Genomic DNA, 15996 nt, shown 5'->3' on the forward strand with positions numbered 1-15996 from the left:
AGCTCCGTTAGTGCTCACTGTATTACGTAGTGTACAATCTCGGATCAACGTCTTCATTGAGCGTGTCTTCTCTGAATTTCCTCGTGGTGTCCAAGTGCACCGTGATTCTAGCTCTTTCTCCTAAGTCTGCCGCCCTTGTTCTTGATGACCAGCGAGCATCGCGCTGCCATCTTCATGATTAGCGCATCACGACAATCACCCAACACGATAACCTAGCTCTCTGTAGGAATGCGCAATACCATTCAATCTATATTACACCCCACCCTCAAACAAAAGCCCACCTCCTCAAGCCCGCCCGCACACCAAAGAAAAGCGCCGAGCCAATACATGTCAGAATAGGAATACCATATACACCCAACCCAATGAAGATACCCTGTTCAAAGTAGCCAATCGCGATTGACTCAGCACGCTTCTTCTCCTTAATCTCCTGCGTCGCTTTGCTAAGGAGCTCAGCCGCGGCCTTCTTCGAGTCCTTACCCGAAAGAACCTTCGACATTGTCGCTTGCGAAGCAGGCGCTGCGATATAGGCGGGCGAGATGCGGGTGAAGTGCTGGGCTGTGTATCGCTTCTCCACATCGACGGGCTGGAAAGACGGAGCAGCCGGGCCGAGGAGCAGACGGAAGGGGATGTTGTTCGTGAACGACGCGTCCGCGTTGACGAACTGTGAGAGGTACTTGCCCGTAGACGGGGTGCCGAAGTGGTATGCAGCTAGCAGACTCTGTTGGGGGTCTAGGTCGTCCTCCACGAGGCTGATGGCATGTTCCAAAGATGTGATTGCTGAGACGCAGAAGACGGGCTGTGGGGACTTGGTTGGTAGGGAGGAGAGGTTAGTGAGCTCGACGACGGCGCCGTTGTCGCCTTGTGTTATGGTGTTTAGCTTCCAGGACTTGCTGTCCGTGAGTCCTTGGAAGGTTTCTGCTACGCGTGAAGATTTCTTGTGCTCTCTTGTGTTGGTTGAGCCGTTTGACACGCCACTGGATCCAGCAAGGAAGGGAAGAGCGTGTCGAAGAACGTGCTCTAGGAACTCTTTCTTGATGAACTCGTTGACGAGGACGACGTCGGGTGCATATGGTGATGTTCCTCCGAATGCGAAGCGTGCTGTTACTAGTTGCTCGGCTGCTGATGCGAGATCTGCTGTGCGGTCCACAACTGCGACGATTTTGTTTCGTGGTGATACGAGTTGTGTGTATGTTGGCGAGCTGACTTGTGTCTCTTGGAATACTTGGAGACATGCTGATAGTGAGTCTGAAGGAGGATCGGAGGCGATGACGGCAAAGGTATCCGATTCGAGGGCTTCGGTAAGCAGCTTTCGGAGCATAGAAGGGAGTGCACGAAGGTTGTTTTCGAGCTGCAAGATCGTTAGATGATGTTTCATACTGAAGTTTGTAGAAAACGGACCTTCAGTGCTATGCAGCTGCCGGTTGCAAGACCAGCGCTCAAAGGTGCAATGACCGAGAAGAATGGCGTATGACTTCTTTGAGGCTCGATATACGCAACACCCCAAGGTTCTCTCTTATCACTAGCATCTTTGCCATTGGTGATTCTGTACTCGGCTTCCAGCTCTTTGGCCGCATCAATCGAGCCATAATGTTCCTTGACCACATCCAGGGCAAGTGCAACCTCAGTGATTGCCTCTTCATCCGACACATGAGTATCTTGCTTCAGGGCATCTGCGATTGCATTGCTGTTGTTGCGCAGCGCATCGTGCAGCGATTTGAGTTGTTTAAGACGGAAGAGAGCGTTGTGGCAGCGGGCAGTAAGCGCAGTCGCCTGCAGATTGGCCAGCGCAACTTCGGGGGTGATGGGCGACGACATTACGAATAGCAGGAACAGACTGAACAACAACAATGATTTTCCAGAAGAAATGTGCTCCAGACTGCGATATGTAATGTAAGCTCTAGGAGGTGTACGGATATTCTGACACGGCAGTCAGCCCATTTGCGCCGGCAATGCTGCCGACAGTACGCGGGCGCGATGAATCCCCCCACATTCCGACGATTGCGACCCCTGCCCCCAGCTTCTCCGCGTGTCTCCAACTTTCGGACCGCGAGGGACGCGTACTTCCATCTCACGTCGCTCGGGGTAGTAATATTGTTGATTGATACCATAGACGTCGTCGCCCAACTTTGTCCCACCAAGTTCGCTATCGCTGTCAACATGTCTGTAACAACCACCGCCAACCCGATCCACTACAACCTCGAGGCCACCCTCGCAGACTACGATCTCCATCACAGCGGAGAACAGACTGAAGGACTCGATACAAGTCTTAATGCGCATCCGGCACCGAATACTTCGTCAACGCAATCGCAGCAGAATCCTAGCGACTGGCCGACGGAACATCGCCGTGTGCCTACGTACCGCCCGATCAACCAAGAACTCGATCAGAGCGAGCGGAGAGTGTACTTGAACGGCATTGAACAAGCATTTGTCGGAGTCATGTTCACAGGCGTGTTCTTGGAATCGGTGAGTTTGTGAGCTTGTTTAGGAGGGCATGCATGCTGATAACTATGCGCAGACAATGTCCAAAGCGTGGCGGAATACCGTGGGGCGATTCTGGAATGTTGGATACAAGATTGGTGGGGAGTGGTGAAGAGACGTGGTGTACATAGAACAACATTTTTCCGGCGCTCGCAATGCTCAATTATTTTCTACATCCATGATACTGCTGCAATCTGTTGTGAAACATTTCGCAGTACCATTATGATTCATTCCAAAGCATATCTCCCAACGCGCATGTCGATCTCGTTCAGGCATCCCTCATGACATACATGCAGCGAACACCACATACGCGCATCCTCGGCTCAGTCAGCATGCGCCACCAACCACCACCCACATCGCATTTAGCCTGCGAACTGCGACGGCTCACTCCGCAGATAGTAATCACCTTCGGACTCCGAGAGGCACCTTCGCAGTGCCCTGCATCAGTCTATACCAACCCACCCATACTAACCCGCATGCCCACCCACAGCGCCGGGAAGTGGAGGGCCCATCCCCCATCTTGAACCGATCATCAAGGCAAACACGATTTGTGAACCGGCAGAAGTAGAAGGGATCTAGTTGGCAGAGCTATCTAGACAAATTTCTTCTGGGGCTTGAGACATACTCTTTGCTCTCTTCTCATACTGTGCTGTTGCAAACCTCAAGCATCCTGCAACGCTTCTCTCATACACACCCATCATGGACTTTACGAACGGTACCAACGGTATCAACGGGCACACATCCCCATCCTCACAGCCCCTCAAAATAACAATATGCGGCGCTGGCATCGGCGGCCTCAGCGCAGCCATCTTCCTGCGTCAACGCGGACACACAGTAACCCTCCTCGAAGCCTCCCGTTTCGCCAACGAACTCGGTGCAGCCGTGCACCTCGCACCTAACGCCAACGGCCTCCTCCGCCGCATGGGCATGGTTCCAGAAGCCCAAGGCGCGGTAGCATGTCGTCTGATGACGCAGATGCTGCCGAACGGCAAGGAACTCTTTACCGTGCCGCTCGAGCACGACGCAGCGCGGTGGCAGCATCCCTGGCAGCTTGGGCATCGTGTGAGTTTGCACAGTGAGCTGAAGAGACTGGCTACGTGTGAAGAGGGGGAGGGGAAGCCGGCTGTTCTGAGATTGAGGGCGAAGGTCGTGGATGTTGATGCTAAGGCTGGTGTTGTTGTACTAGAGGACGGAGAGAAGATCCAGAGCGACGTTGTTGTTGGCGCAGATGGCGTGCATTCCAAGACTCGACCCCGGATTCCTGGCGCGGAAAACATCAAGACTTTTGGGAGTGGGAAGAGCGCGTTTCGTTTCCTGATACCTAGACAGCGGGCGCTGGATGATGAGATGACGCGCAAGTTTGCGGAGAAGGAGGGCCATCTCATCATGATCTTTGCGCGGGATCGGAGAGTGGTGGTGTACCCGACATCCAACAACACGTTGTTGAACTTTGTTTGTATTCATCCGACATCTGAGAGTCAGATTGACCCGAAGGAGCCTGGGAGCAGCGACTGGCAGAACCAGGGTAACTTGAACAAGATGTTGGATGTGTACAAGGACTTTGAGCCTGCGATACTCAAGTTGCTGGGTATGGCGGACGAGGAGACGTTGAAGGTGTGGGAGCTGCTGGACATGGACCAACTGCCGACCTGGACAGATGAGAAGCTGGTGCTTATTGGCGACGCTGCACATCCATTCACACCTCGTAAGTTCAGTCCTCGCTTCATCATCGTAACCAGAATCAAGCTGACCACATCCCAGACCAAGGACAAGGCGCAGGCCAAGCCATCGAAGACGCCGCCTCCCTCGCCGTCATGCTTCCCCTCGGCACACCCCTCGACTCCATCCCTGCACGCCTCAAGCTCTACGAAAAATGCAGATACGAGCGCGCCTCCACCATCCAAGAGTACTCCCGCGTAGCAGGCAAAGATCTCGGCAGCGGCCCACCAGTCGACCCCCACAAGTTCACAAACTACAACTTTGGCCACGACGAATGGGACTACTCCAGCCAAATGCTCCGCAAATGGGAGTGGGAGAACAAGAAAGGTCTGTTCTGGCGGATGCCTACGGCTTTTGGTCCTATGCCTGGGCCGCGGCAAGACTTCGCTGGGCGGCCGAGAGATGGGTCGAAGGCTACGTTCAAGACTGCTAGTATCAAGTTCAAGACAAGCAGGACTGTGTTGGAGAACCTTCTGCCGACGGAGAAGTTGAAGTTTGCGGTTGCCGATACAGCTTGCTATGCGAGTTTCGCGGTGACGCAGCTAGACAATCTCGAGTGGCTTGGTGGTAGAGGATACAGTCATTTCGGACTGTACATCCACGGCATCCAGCACACGAAAACGGATGGCGAGACGGTGACGGGCACATACCTGCCTGTCCTGTTCGAGAACCTGGCTGATCCCATACTGAGTGGAAGGGAGGAACTAGGCTTCCCCAAGCTCTTCGCCGAGCTCGATGTGAAGAGTGACGGCGGCAAGTGGACGCTCGACGCAGGCTGGATGTCATCCAAGTTCTGCAGCATGTCACTGTCTGGGCTGCAGGAACATTCTGCAACGAATGGTGAGACGCCAAGAATTTCCCCTCCTCTTCCGAAAGACGAGGGCCTTTTGTTGCACAAGTATGTACCGGCTACTGGTAACATGGGTAGCAAGGAGCGCGGGCAGGCGGATGTGGAATACACCGCTTTTCTGCCGGGTGAAGAGGATGCGAAGACGGTGGAGAAGAAGGTCGAGCGGACGTTGAAGGCGAGCTCGGCTGAGATCTCTTTCGATGCTCTGGATTGGAAGGCGCTGCCGACGCTGCATCACATCGTTGAGAGACTCAAGGAGGTGCCTGTATATGAAGTCATCGAGGCAAAGGTCGTCGAAGGTACCGGTGTAAGCGACGTGAGCTCGATCCGGAAGCTAGCATGAGCTGTATCATCTGTAGCTATTAGCAAGTCTCCTAGTTAGCATAATCCCAATTACAACTTCCAAAAGCGACTTCCCACCTGCAGTAATGTAATGCCTTTCATTCTTCATCTATCAAAAGGCCCCCAACTCCTACAAATGAGACAAGCGCTTGTCCTGAAGCTATAGATATAAATGGGGTATTACCAGGTTCTCCATCTATCAGTTGCCGCCGCCAAAAACACCTTACTGCCATGCCATATCAATGCAACAAATATAACATAGGAAAAAGAAGTGGTGATCAATGCATCTCATCTGAAGAGTTTGGAAACATCGAGTCTGTGCTGGTTTGTTGAGTCGGCTTCTTGGGCGCCGCCTTCACTGGAGTGCAGTCGGACCAGTCTGCCTCTGCCGGCGGTTCCGGCGCTGTGCTGGCGGAGGAAGGATGCCAAGAGGGGCGAATATATGCGTCCTTGTCCGGGACATCCGCGCCTGTACTGGGTCAGTCGTGAGCCCTGCAAAAGACTCGCTGAGGTAGAACAGCCCAGAGAGACACGCAGGTAAGATCTACGCACTCGCGACGCCCAGACCCTCGCAGAGTCTCTTCCTCCACTGTCCACAGACGTCCTCAAACCCATCCAGCACATTCGCACAAGCCCGTTTGGCTTCCCTCTCTTTGAGCCGTCGGTCCCAGTCCCCATGCTCAATGTATTCCTGTCCCTCTTGCGTCTTCTCGTTGTCGCGTTTCCAGTCCTGCAATTGTTCTTTGCTGACTTTGAGTCTTCTGGCTGCATTCGCCGTCGTTTGCCGTGACATGTGTAGGGTATCGCTGACGTTTGAGAGGTGTTGGATGAGTTCGCGGCTCGAGTGGGTAAGGTGGGAAATGGCAACGAGCGGATCGGCAGAAGGGTGGGGTAGCAGCTCCAGTGTGGTCTGTATGATGGGGAGAAGTTCGTCGATGTCTTCCGGGTCGGGAAGGATGGCGAATGGACCTGAGAAGGAAACGGCGATGGACGTAAGGGTACGCGATTGGTGCGTCAGATGTGTTGTCAGAGCTTCATGAGCAGTCTTTAGTCTGGGGGTTGTTAGCGATGTTTCTGGACATGGCTGCGAATTGTAACATACCTCGTCGCTCCGTTCTCCATAGCAATCTGGCTGCCAAGATCTCGGAGTTGTTGTGTGACTCTCTTCACCACCTCGTCCGATGCGCTCCCATTCTCCTCCATTCCTCTCCGTGCTAGACTCTCGATAGCAGCCATCCGCGCGTCGAGCGCGGGCGAGATGCCCTCATTTTCCAGGTCAGAGTCGTCACCGTAGTCGGAGCCATCGTACAGCGACCGTTGCCTTGTGTGCTTTTTCGTCTTAACGGCCGACCCTGGACTGAGGCGCGCCGGAGACGAGTCCTGCATGGCAACCCCACTATCCCGTACACCGTTGAGACTAGCTGCGCTGTCGACTCCATAAGAGCCGTCGTGCTCTACAGCCGTGCCGATGTTCTCGTCTTGTGCTTCGTCCAGTTCCTCGCCGTATTCGCCCTCCATGCCCTCGTCGTCATCGTCGTACATCTCGCCGAGCTCGTCGGCCAAGTTGCCCAAGCCATTGCCGTCTCCTCCGCCGTCGAATTGGTGCGCGGGGCTGTGTTCGAATTCATGCGATGAGCGCGGCGTTATGGGCGAGTAGCCAGAGTTGCGGCGGGTGAAGGACTGCCGTCTCGACGAGGTGTTGTGTGACATGTCTAGGCTGGAGGGGTGTCGGCGGTGCGAAGATGCAGGCCGCTGGGTGGGAGTGCTGGGAGGGGACGACATGGCGTTGTCGTGGTATTGCGATAGTCGCCGGTGTTCCGAACACGTCGAAGGCTCGTGAAGTCGCGGAAATGAACAAAGGCGGACCGCATTAGGAGTCCCCAGTCGGAGATCTACGCGGGAGTGAACCGTGATCCAGGGCGCGCAATGCGCGTCAGCCTCGCAGCACCTGCACGACGCGGCTCTGCCCTAACAAGCCGCCAAAAGTCTATGTAATTGCGCTGGGATAGGAGGTCCTGTGGCGGGGTATCAGCGTCTTGACGGCCTCAGACCTTCAGCGATGGTGCGGCCTTGGCTGTGGCTGCGGAAATGCGCCTCAGGTACCAAGTGCTATGATGCGTGATGATAAGTGGCTTGTGCCGCTTAGCGATAGAGCGCGTGTAGTGAGGGCGTGCGAAATAACAACGATGGAGCCTCGGTTGCCGTCGAGCCGTCGAGCCTGGTGTTTGTTGACGCTTGCCGTGTGTTTGTAATTAGTGGCTTGCGCAAAGGCTTGTGGACCCTTCTTTGCACGAGTGAAAGGGGTATGGGTATCCTGGTAGCAGGTGACCTTGATACGATGACGCTCGTATTTCACTCATACTAGTATGCAGCAGTTGTATCTGATATAGTAACGACTGTGGATTCTTCATAGCTGATAGCACGTTTTGACTCAGACACATGTCAGACAATACGACCTTTTACATCCGAACGCTCTCCAATGCTGTGTAACCTCACTCCCAAACACTTTCAAGATGGGTATCGCGTGCGATCATCCTAAGCTGGGCCGAAACACGCTCACAAACTCCAAGACGCCTGAACATGACCTTACTCATGCCGCTATAGGTACTGCCATATAGCACCCATGCAATTCAATGCCCACAGAACTCCTGTAATGCCCTCATAATGCCGCTGAAATGGATATCGGGTGTGTATGCGATTATTGCGCGGGTTTGGTCTGCTCGAGACTGGCGATCTGCTTCTTCAGCTGTGTGAAGAAGTCCTGGCCGGTCGGCATGAGGTGTGTCATGGTGCCTGGTCTCTGTCAGTATGCCAGCCTCGGTAGTGGTTCGATGGCGCCTTACCTCCTTTGCCCCATGCGCCGGTGCTTCGGGTCGGGACAGAGTCGCCGGGGACCTTGTGGTATACCGAGGGTTGGTCTGGATGCATGTTAGTCCTCTGGACATGCGCGCGGGTGATGGAGAGGTTCATACTGGCTGTGCTCTCAAGGTATTCTGCAATCGATTAGCTCATGCCATATCATGTACCAGCAATGCCATAGACGTACTCTTCTTGAGGAAGTCCCTGACCTCGTTCGCATTGAACTCCTTCACAGGTACGTGCTGGTCGGGCTGCGCTTGAGCTGGTGCAGCCGCGGGGCCTGGTTCTTTCCCCTGCTTGGCTCCCCATACGTTCCCCGTGGGCGCTGGCATAGCCTGCTGCCGGCCTGCATTGTCCTTGGTGGGGGTGTTTGCGCCCGAGTTGGAGTTGCGGTTGGCTTGACCCTGCCGCCGCCAGCTGTACCAGTCGTCAGTATACATAAGCTCCCACAGCTTCGCGTGCGCATTGTCTCAGACGTACCGATTTTCACCCGGGCCACTCATGTTCGGTATGGAGCAACGGTGGGATGTGAGGAGGGGTCGGGTCAAGATATAAAATGGTGGAAGCTCTCCAATCGCTCATGCAGCGCGCGAACTGCGTCTGTGCTGCAACGTCTAAACCAATGGGCGCCCGATGACATATTATAGCTGCGACCTCTTTCGGCCAGCTCACCAGTGCTAGCCGCTTTCAGGCCTATTTCAACACTATTCACAGCCATTATCCAACGAGTGGATGGCAATTTTTGGAGCTTTCTAATCCGCGCCGATGTGTTGTACATCACGTGTGCTGTCCTCCAATGGCAGGAGCCACCGGACGTGTCCAGCCTACGCTAGCAACAGGGTTCTCAAGGCCTCCATCCATGCATGAACCACGGCAACGGCTCCTAATGGACGAACTTGTTCTTTGTTTCCCATCTTTGCTCACCGTCATTGTTCATGGCCCGTCTCGGGATCGAGTCGGTCGGCTTGGGAAAGGAAGAGGCTGGCATGTTGTGTCATCAATCCGAACATACATCGCCGAACCTAGCCCGGTTCAGGTTTGCAGAGTCAACGTAGGAAGTGACGACCGTGATTTCCATTCTACGAGTTCAGGGAGATAGGAATGTTTGTTTCTATACAGAACTCATCTCAATCGCGAGATGGCTGACACAGCATCCTAGAGTAACATCATGCCCAGGCCGGTATCGTAGCCAATTCTTTGAGCACCTTCACCTCGCGCCCTAGTCATGAGTGAGGTGGACAGGTGAGAGACTGCCACGATGAGAGACGACTTTCGCCCTTCAGGTGAGAGAGATCTAAATGACAGCGGAGCCTCTGCCTCTTCTACTTATGTCTGAGTCTTCCTCTCGTCTTCTCACTTATTGACAACATAGTCACTACTTTTGCAATTCGAGACAGACTCATCAAAGTTTCTGACTTGTCTATTCCCAAACTTCCAACAATCAAGCTTCCGCCATTGCATTCACAGATACGAGAAAACTACGAAGATGAGAGCCTTCCCAGTCAAGTTTGTTGGACTTGCGCTCTACATCCATGACCTACAGTCAGGCACATTGACTCTACTCCACGAAAGGCCCAACAGGAAGCCAAAGGTATATGTATTGAACGAGGAAGATTTCGAAGACGGCTTGGACGAAATCGATGACGAGACCGTGCCAACGCTGGAACCCGGTCTTGAGACAAGCGCCGTAGGACTGAGTCTGCGACTATGCAAGAACGATGGAGCTCTCAGAATAACCTTCGAAGGCGAGCATGGCGGGGTCGTAGACTGGAAATTCCAAGGCTTGGAAGGCTCCAAAACGGGCAGCATGACTGCATGTGCCTTCACACAAACAATGCCTGAGGCATCGCCAGGCTGCAAAAGTGTGGAAGTTATGCCACCCGAAATCTCGATCAGCAGTATCCGGACAGTGAGCACCGATCCCATTCCGCAACGCCTCGTTCAGCCTCTACCGTTAGGTCTCAGCATCATATCGACTGCAGAAACCCGCCCAGTCAAGCCTCCAATCAAGCCTACGATCACGCTCAAGCTTCCAAAGGAGAACCCCGATCTCTTCTCGCCAACTGTCAACAAAGAGATTGGCCTCAAACGCAAAGCGACAGAGGAAGTCGAGCAGCCGAAGCCACACAAACTCGCAAAGAGTTCACACGACTCTTCACCATGGCCATCTCACCTGTACATGACGTGTTTCCGTACAAATCCTTTCTCCAAATGCGATGTCGGAACATTGCATATCGACTTAGTTGAAGGTACGGTGTCGTTCGAGGGCTGGCATGGCAAAGCAAATGCACGAACTTTCGAAAGAAAACAGGTTAATCTCAGTGACATTTCGAGTAAGTTTTGACTGATGAGGACTTCTGGGTCTCGAATCCACTTGAAATACATACAAAGCAATGTCTAACATCTCAACCCAGCCTGCGTCGGTTATTATGTCTATAAGAATCTTGCCGGAACAGACGGCTCCACTCACTCCCTTGATATTTTCAAGCCAAACACGAGAAACCAAAAAAGTTACTTGTTTACCGCAGACTGCACCGCACCCGGATGGCAGACATGGGGTTCAGACATAGAAACAAGCGCACCTCCCCGCGATGTTCTCACAGCCAAGGAGATAAGAGAGCTCAAAGAGGCCGGCAACATACGCAAAATACCATCGTCTCTCCCCATCGGGACAACAACAAACATCCCACCTGCCGTCATCGTCGATGCGATCATCCACTGCATTGACCGCACGTCAAAACGTCAACCTGTCCATGACCCAGACACAGACCACAAGCTGTCAGAAGATATAGAGCGCTACATCAAACTTCGAAGAGACAGGTGTCTGACTTCAAAAGGGCGGGTTGACCTGGAGTTCACAGAAAATGAAATCGAGACGAGAAAGGCCCGCAGAGATGCGTACAGGACTGTGGCGGGCGAGGAAGAAGGTGACAAGAAGGCCAAAATTGGGGTTTTCTTTTGAAACAGGGCGGACATCGACTTCGATCTTCCAAAGATCAGATCGTGGCTGCTGGGCCACAGCGAGAATTAAGCTCGTTCAAAAGTGATTGCTTTGTTTGCCGCCGCGGTCCTTGGGAGAGGTCGATTGAAAGAGTCCGCAGTCCGACTACTATGAGTCTTTGGGAGTTGTGCATTTGGTCTACATTCAAACCGAGCTCACCAGTAGCTGAATATCCAATCAGTCTTTCATGAACTTGCATTGAGCTCGAGAATACTACCATTCTAACAGAAGAGGTAATATACCCTCGAAGTGGACACAAAACGTAGGCATATATATACTGAATAACCTGCGCTGCTCGTGCATAAATCAAATACTCATTGGTATACATAAAACCGCACTTCCTTGCGCATAAACCCAAAGTCCCAACTCTCAACGAAACACAATTGCACTTGCCTCCCATGGATATATCTACGCCGGCGCAGCAGCTCCCTCGCCATTCTCCCCACCATTACCACCCCCACCCGTAAGACTAGACATAAACTCCTGCCATCTAAACACCTCCGTCCTATTACCCAAACTCTTCCCTCCCTTAGCGAAAGCCCTCCGCCCACTAAACCCCTCAATAGCCATATCAATCTCCCGCTCCGTCAACTTCCTCTCCCCAGCCTCAGGCGCCGTATGCAACAAAGCGTCTTTCAACTCCGCCAAATCAATCTGCCCATCGTCGTTGTCATCGAAGGCCTCAAATGCGGCGGTGAGCTCGTTCTGGTGGGAGAGGTTGCCGAGGAGGTCGGAGAGCGTTGTCAGGTAGGTCGCTAGGTTGATAGATTGTGCGCCGTTGAAGTAGGTGGAGAGTTGGGAGGGGGTGGCGGAGAGGCCGAGTTGGGAGAGCATGTCTGCGACGTCGGCGGAGTTGACGTGGCCGTCGTCGTCGCGATCCATGACGCTGAAGGATTCGCGCATGCTGTGGAGGAGGGGCGGGGGCAGTTTGGAGAGGGCGTCGCTGGAGGCCATTCGTTGCATGGGTGCTGGTCGTGCTGTGCGCTCTACTGGCTTGTAGGTCTCGACGGGTTTGTATGTCTCGACAGGCTTGTAGGTTTCGACTGGCTTGTAGGTTTCGACTGGCTTAAACGTCTCGACTGGCTTGTATGTCTCGGCCGGCTTAGGCTCCTCAACTGGAGTATGAATCTCGACTGGCTTGAGGCTCTCAATGGGCTCGGTATTCTCGACCGGTGGTGACTTCTTCCTGCTAAACAGAGGCGGTGGTGCGTCGTCCCTCCCGGCGGCCTCAAACTTGGCTGCGATGGATGATGTGCTTAGAGGGCGCACCGTCATCTGCGAAGACGAGGAGACATTCCGCGTTGGCGAGACATTGCGTCCAGGCGAGAGATTTCTAGAAGGCGAATTGGGCGCTTCTGGGGTGCCCGTCGTCCCCCGTGTGTTCAGCCAGGATGGCGGGTTTTGCGATGGGTTGCCCCCGATGGACAGACGGTTGGGGGTTTGCGCAGGGGATGTCGGAGTCTCTTTCGGCTTGAGAGGCGAACTGTTCGGCGTCGATGGTCGCAGGGTAGACGGTGAGCTCTCTCTGATGGAGCCTGGTCTGCGGAAAGGCGACTGGCGCGGGCTGTTGAAGGAGAGAGGTGAGGGCTTGTAGGGCGTTGGTGTTGTAGACTGCATATCTGAATTAGTCGCATTCATACATTTCACAAGGGTCCAGCATACCATGGTGCGTATATTCGTTTTGGTGATGTCGCTGGTCGTCGCGTTGTTTGGTGTTGTCAATGGGATGGCCTAGCAACGAGCCTATCGATAAGCTGACATGGGTAATTGGCGTGGGCATGCAGGGTTCGTTCACCCTCTGCGGGCAGCATAGCGGGTCACACGCATAGTCACAGCTCCGGATACTATGCGGTAGCCATTCACGCCTCCAGATCCACGGCCTGCTGGATCAATCCCCCATCGCCGCCAGCTACAGCGCGTCATGTTGTTTCGGGACGGTTACATTAGGCTCCCCTAGCGCCGTCGATCTATAATGTAGCATCCGAGTCGCCAGGTGCCCGTACAGAAGAAGATGGAGACACTCATGGCTGAAGTAATCGCACAGCGGCCAAGCGGGCCCAATACCGCTCAGCCTGTTTCCCTGCAGCGCCAGCCCTCCTTCTCCTCGTTCCCTCCCTCGCGATCGCCCTCTACCCGCAATGGCCACCATCCGAAAGCTCGCTCCCCGCAACCCCCCATGCTCCGCGAGGGCGACGAAGACGACTCGATCCAGTCCTCGCACGACGAGTCGTACCAGTCCTCCATGGCCGCCATTCCCAGAGGAACCGCCAAGTTGCGCTCGCAGTATCCCGCCGATGCAGTTGAGAACCATGTCGAGTACATCCTGGTCGCCTCGTTCGACATTGACCGCGGCTCCATCATGGAGCACCAGTACCCGGCGGCTATCAGTGGAGACGAGACTATGCTAGCAGAGCTCATGTTGCCCGATCAGGCCCACGTGCGCAGTCAAGACTGGACCATCTTCTTCCTGCACAAGGACACCACAGCCGAAGAGGAGGAGCGCGAAGCACGGAGAGAGCGCAGGAGGAGGAGACGCCGGCGGAAAGAGGGCCTGGAAGAGGAAGGCGACGACGACGCGACTGCCGGCACGGAAGAGCAAGACGACGAATACGATGACGGCGACGACGACACAGAGAGCGAAGGAGAGCCAGACCCTGACGGGCCCCCATTGGTCTATGTCTTGAACCTGGTCAACACCAAGCAGGACAACACGGTGAAGAGGTAGGAAGAACATTTCCATAAACTTGGCAAGACTAACAGTATGTAGAGGTGCTATCGTCAAAGCTATGGCTATATGCACGCGCCATCCTTTCCTGCACATATACAAGCCCCTGCTACTGCTGGCTCTCGAGGAATACTTCAGAGCACCTGTCCTGGAGACGCTCGAATCTCTGTACAACGCCCTCAATGCCATGGACCTCTCACTTCTCCCGAGGCTCTCACCCCTGGAGAACTTCGTGCTTGGCGCCAGCGATGCCAAAGACATGTTCGTGGAGAAGTTTGAGCTCATGGTCCGGCAGCGGAAGAAGCTCGATGCTGCGAGAGACTCTGTTGAAACATCTTCAGATCCTCAGTCGCGCAAGAAGACATACACTGTCCCGCGAGACACGCACGAGTTTGAGTCCAAGATCAACTACAACGGCATACCTGTCCCCGTCAAGATACCCACCGCTCTGAGTCCAGAGACCGTCGGCGACTTCTCCTTGATAAAGCTCATTCAAACCTTCTCCGCGCCTCATGCGGCGCAACCGCAGCCCTTCGCTTTACACCCGCATCTGACCACGAGCGGCGCATTCACTCACCCCATCATCGTCCTCGTCAACGCCCTCCTCACACAGAAGCGCATCATCTTCATCGGACATAATCGCCCTTCAGGCGAAGTTGCCGAAGCTGTGTTGGCAGCATGTGCTCTGGCCTCTGGTGGCATCCTCCGTGGCTTCGTGCGCCATGCGTTTCCATATACCGATCTTACCAAAGTAGATGACCTGCTGAAGGTACCTGGCTTCATTGCTGGCGTCACCAACCCAGCGTTCTCCTACAAGCCCGAGTGGTGGGATTTGCTTTGCGATCTACCGACTGGTCGCATGAAGATCAGCAATCGCATTGAAACGGCGTCACCCACAGAGGGCTCCATGTTCTTCCAGCAACAGGGGCTACCACTGAACGGGCCAGGTGCACCACCAGCCTTTGACGGCAAGGGCGGCGGCGTTGACCCGACCGGCGACACCCAGTTCATGGACAGACTTCTCGAGAGTATCGCCAACCGTCACGGCGAGAATGCTATCCGAGCGAAGTGGCGTTCGTGGGTGCTCAAGTTCACCCGCATCGCAGCTGCTTTCGAGGAGACGGTCTATGGCGCTTCGGCATTGTACATTGGCTCCCACGAGACCGATGTAGGCGCATATGGTGTCTCTGGACATGGCTACGTCTGGCCAGACGAGAACCATAAGTTACGCGAGCTCGCTGCAAATGTACACCGTATCGAAGGTTGGCGCAACACAAGGAGCTATTACAGCTGCGTTCAAGACCTAGCGAGACACTGGAAAAAGAGGCCAGTCCGCGGTCTTGACATTGGCCACCAGCACGACAAGCTACGATGCTTGAAACTCACGCACGATCAATCCGCGGGCATCTATCTTGCACTCGCGCGGTGCGTTGAAGAAGCAGGTTCACCACCTAGTGAGAGTGCGAATGCCTCTTCGAGTGATTTGTCGTCCATGGCCCAGTCACTTTCCATCGCGAATGACTCTGAGCGCAAGGCGAATTCGCAGCTGCAGTACGACACCATTCTGCAGCTGCTCTGTGTGATCCCAGATGCTGGTCTCTTCTATCTTAGTCTAGGCTTGTTTCATCCTCGACAGGATGTCAGGATGGCGGTCGTGAGATTACTAGAGAGGATCATGGACCACTCTGCTGGTCGGCACTACTGGGGTCAATTAGGACGTTTCGCCAAGCTGGCGTTCTTCAGAGTGAAGAGAGAAGAAGCGCAGAAGTAGTTGCGGTACGATAAGGCGTTGACGGCGTTGGCTGGAATTGCCGGTATAATACGTGTCATGGAGTTTGTAAATGCTGTAACGTAGATATCTGAATGAATGAAATGAAGTACACATGGAGTGCCTAGCTACCCTCATGCAAACTAGTCGCCATGCAGCAAAGTCACGTCTGTCCCCCAGACACGCTACGAACCGTTGGATGCGCGCGCATCCCTGCATCGCATCTCATCTCCGCCTAAATCATACTCGCCCAA

The 15996-nt window shown here is 54.3% G+C and overlaps 7 protein-coding genes across 7 annotated transcripts; 3 read left to right on the forward strand and 4 right to left on the reverse strand.

Moving 5' to 3' along the window:
• Nucleotides 1–265: 265 nt before the first annotated feature.
• J4E78_009123 (uncharacterized protein) lies at nt 266–1815 on the reverse strand (the record flags this gene model as incomplete). Its single annotated transcript, XM_049369717.1, has 2 exons — nt 266–1348; nt 1399–1815. 2 exons carry the CDS (start codon nt 1813–1815, stop codon nt 266–268), a joined length of 1500 nt encoding a protein of 499 aa, XP_049218678.1.
• Nucleotides 1816–2157: 342 nt separating this feature from the next.
• Nucleotides 2158–5390, forward strand: J4E78_009124 (uncharacterized protein; the record flags this gene model as incomplete). Its single annotated transcript, XM_049369718.1, has 3 exons — nt 2158–2463; nt 3235–4183; nt 4240–5390. 3 exons carry the CDS (start codon nt 2158–2160, stop codon nt 5388–5390), a joined length of 2406 nt encoding a protein of 801 aa, XP_049218679.1.
• A 543-nt stretch (nt 5391–5933) lies between these two features.
• Nucleotides 5934–7171, reverse strand: J4E78_009125 (uncharacterized protein; the record flags this gene model as incomplete). Its single annotated transcript, XM_049369719.1, has 2 exons — nt 5934–6441; nt 6492–7171. 2 exons carry the CDS (start codon nt 7169–7171, stop codon nt 5934–5936), a joined length of 1188 nt encoding a protein of 395 aa, XP_049218680.1.
• Nucleotides 7172–8087: 916 nt separating this feature from the next.
• Nucleotides 8088–8751, reverse strand: J4E78_009126 (uncharacterized protein; the record flags this gene model as incomplete). The annotated part of the gene is made up of 4 exons (XM_049369720.1): nt 8088–8182; nt 8233–8382; nt 8436–8665; nt 8729–8751. 4 exons carry the CDS (start codon nt 8749–8751, stop codon nt 8088–8090), a joined length of 498 nt encoding a protein of 165 aa, XP_049218681.1.
• A 983-nt stretch (nt 8752–9734) lies between these two features.
• On the forward strand, nt 9735–11210 carry J4E78_009127 (uncharacterized protein; the record flags this gene model as incomplete). The annotated part of the gene is made up of 2 exons (XM_049369721.1): nt 9735–10497; nt 10777–11210. The coding sequence occupies 2 exons, from the start codon at nt 9735–9737 to the stop codon at nt 11208–11210; spliced, it is 1197 nt and encodes a 398-aa protein (XP_049218682.1).
• Nucleotides 11211–11657: 447 nt separating this feature from the next.
• On the reverse strand, nt 11658–12914 carry J4E78_009128 (uncharacterized protein; the record flags this gene model as incomplete). Its single annotated transcript, XM_049369722.1, has 2 exons — nt 11658–12860; nt 12912–12914. The coding sequence occupies 2 exons, from the start codon at nt 12912–12914 to the stop codon at nt 11658–11660; spliced, it is 1206 nt and encodes a 401-aa protein (XP_049218683.1).
• A 346-nt stretch (nt 12915–13260) lies between these two features.
• On the forward strand, nt 13261–15745 carry J4E78_009129 (uncharacterized protein; the record flags this gene model as incomplete). Its single annotated transcript, XM_049369723.1, has 2 exons — nt 13261–13970; nt 14017–15745. The coding sequence occupies 2 exons, from the start codon at nt 13261–13263 to the stop codon at nt 15743–15745; spliced, it is 2439 nt and encodes an 812-aa protein (XP_049218684.1).
• Between the last annotated feature and the right edge of the window lie 251 nt (nt 15746–15996).

The sequence above is a fragment of the Alternaria triticimaculans genome, assembly GCF_023758025.1.
Source record: "Alternaria triticimaculans strain BMP 0046 chromosome Unknown scaffold_18, whole genome shotgun sequence".
Lineage (NCBI taxonomy): Eukaryota > Fungi > Ascomycota > Dothideomycetes > Pleosporales > Pleosporaceae > Alternaria > Alternaria triticimaculans.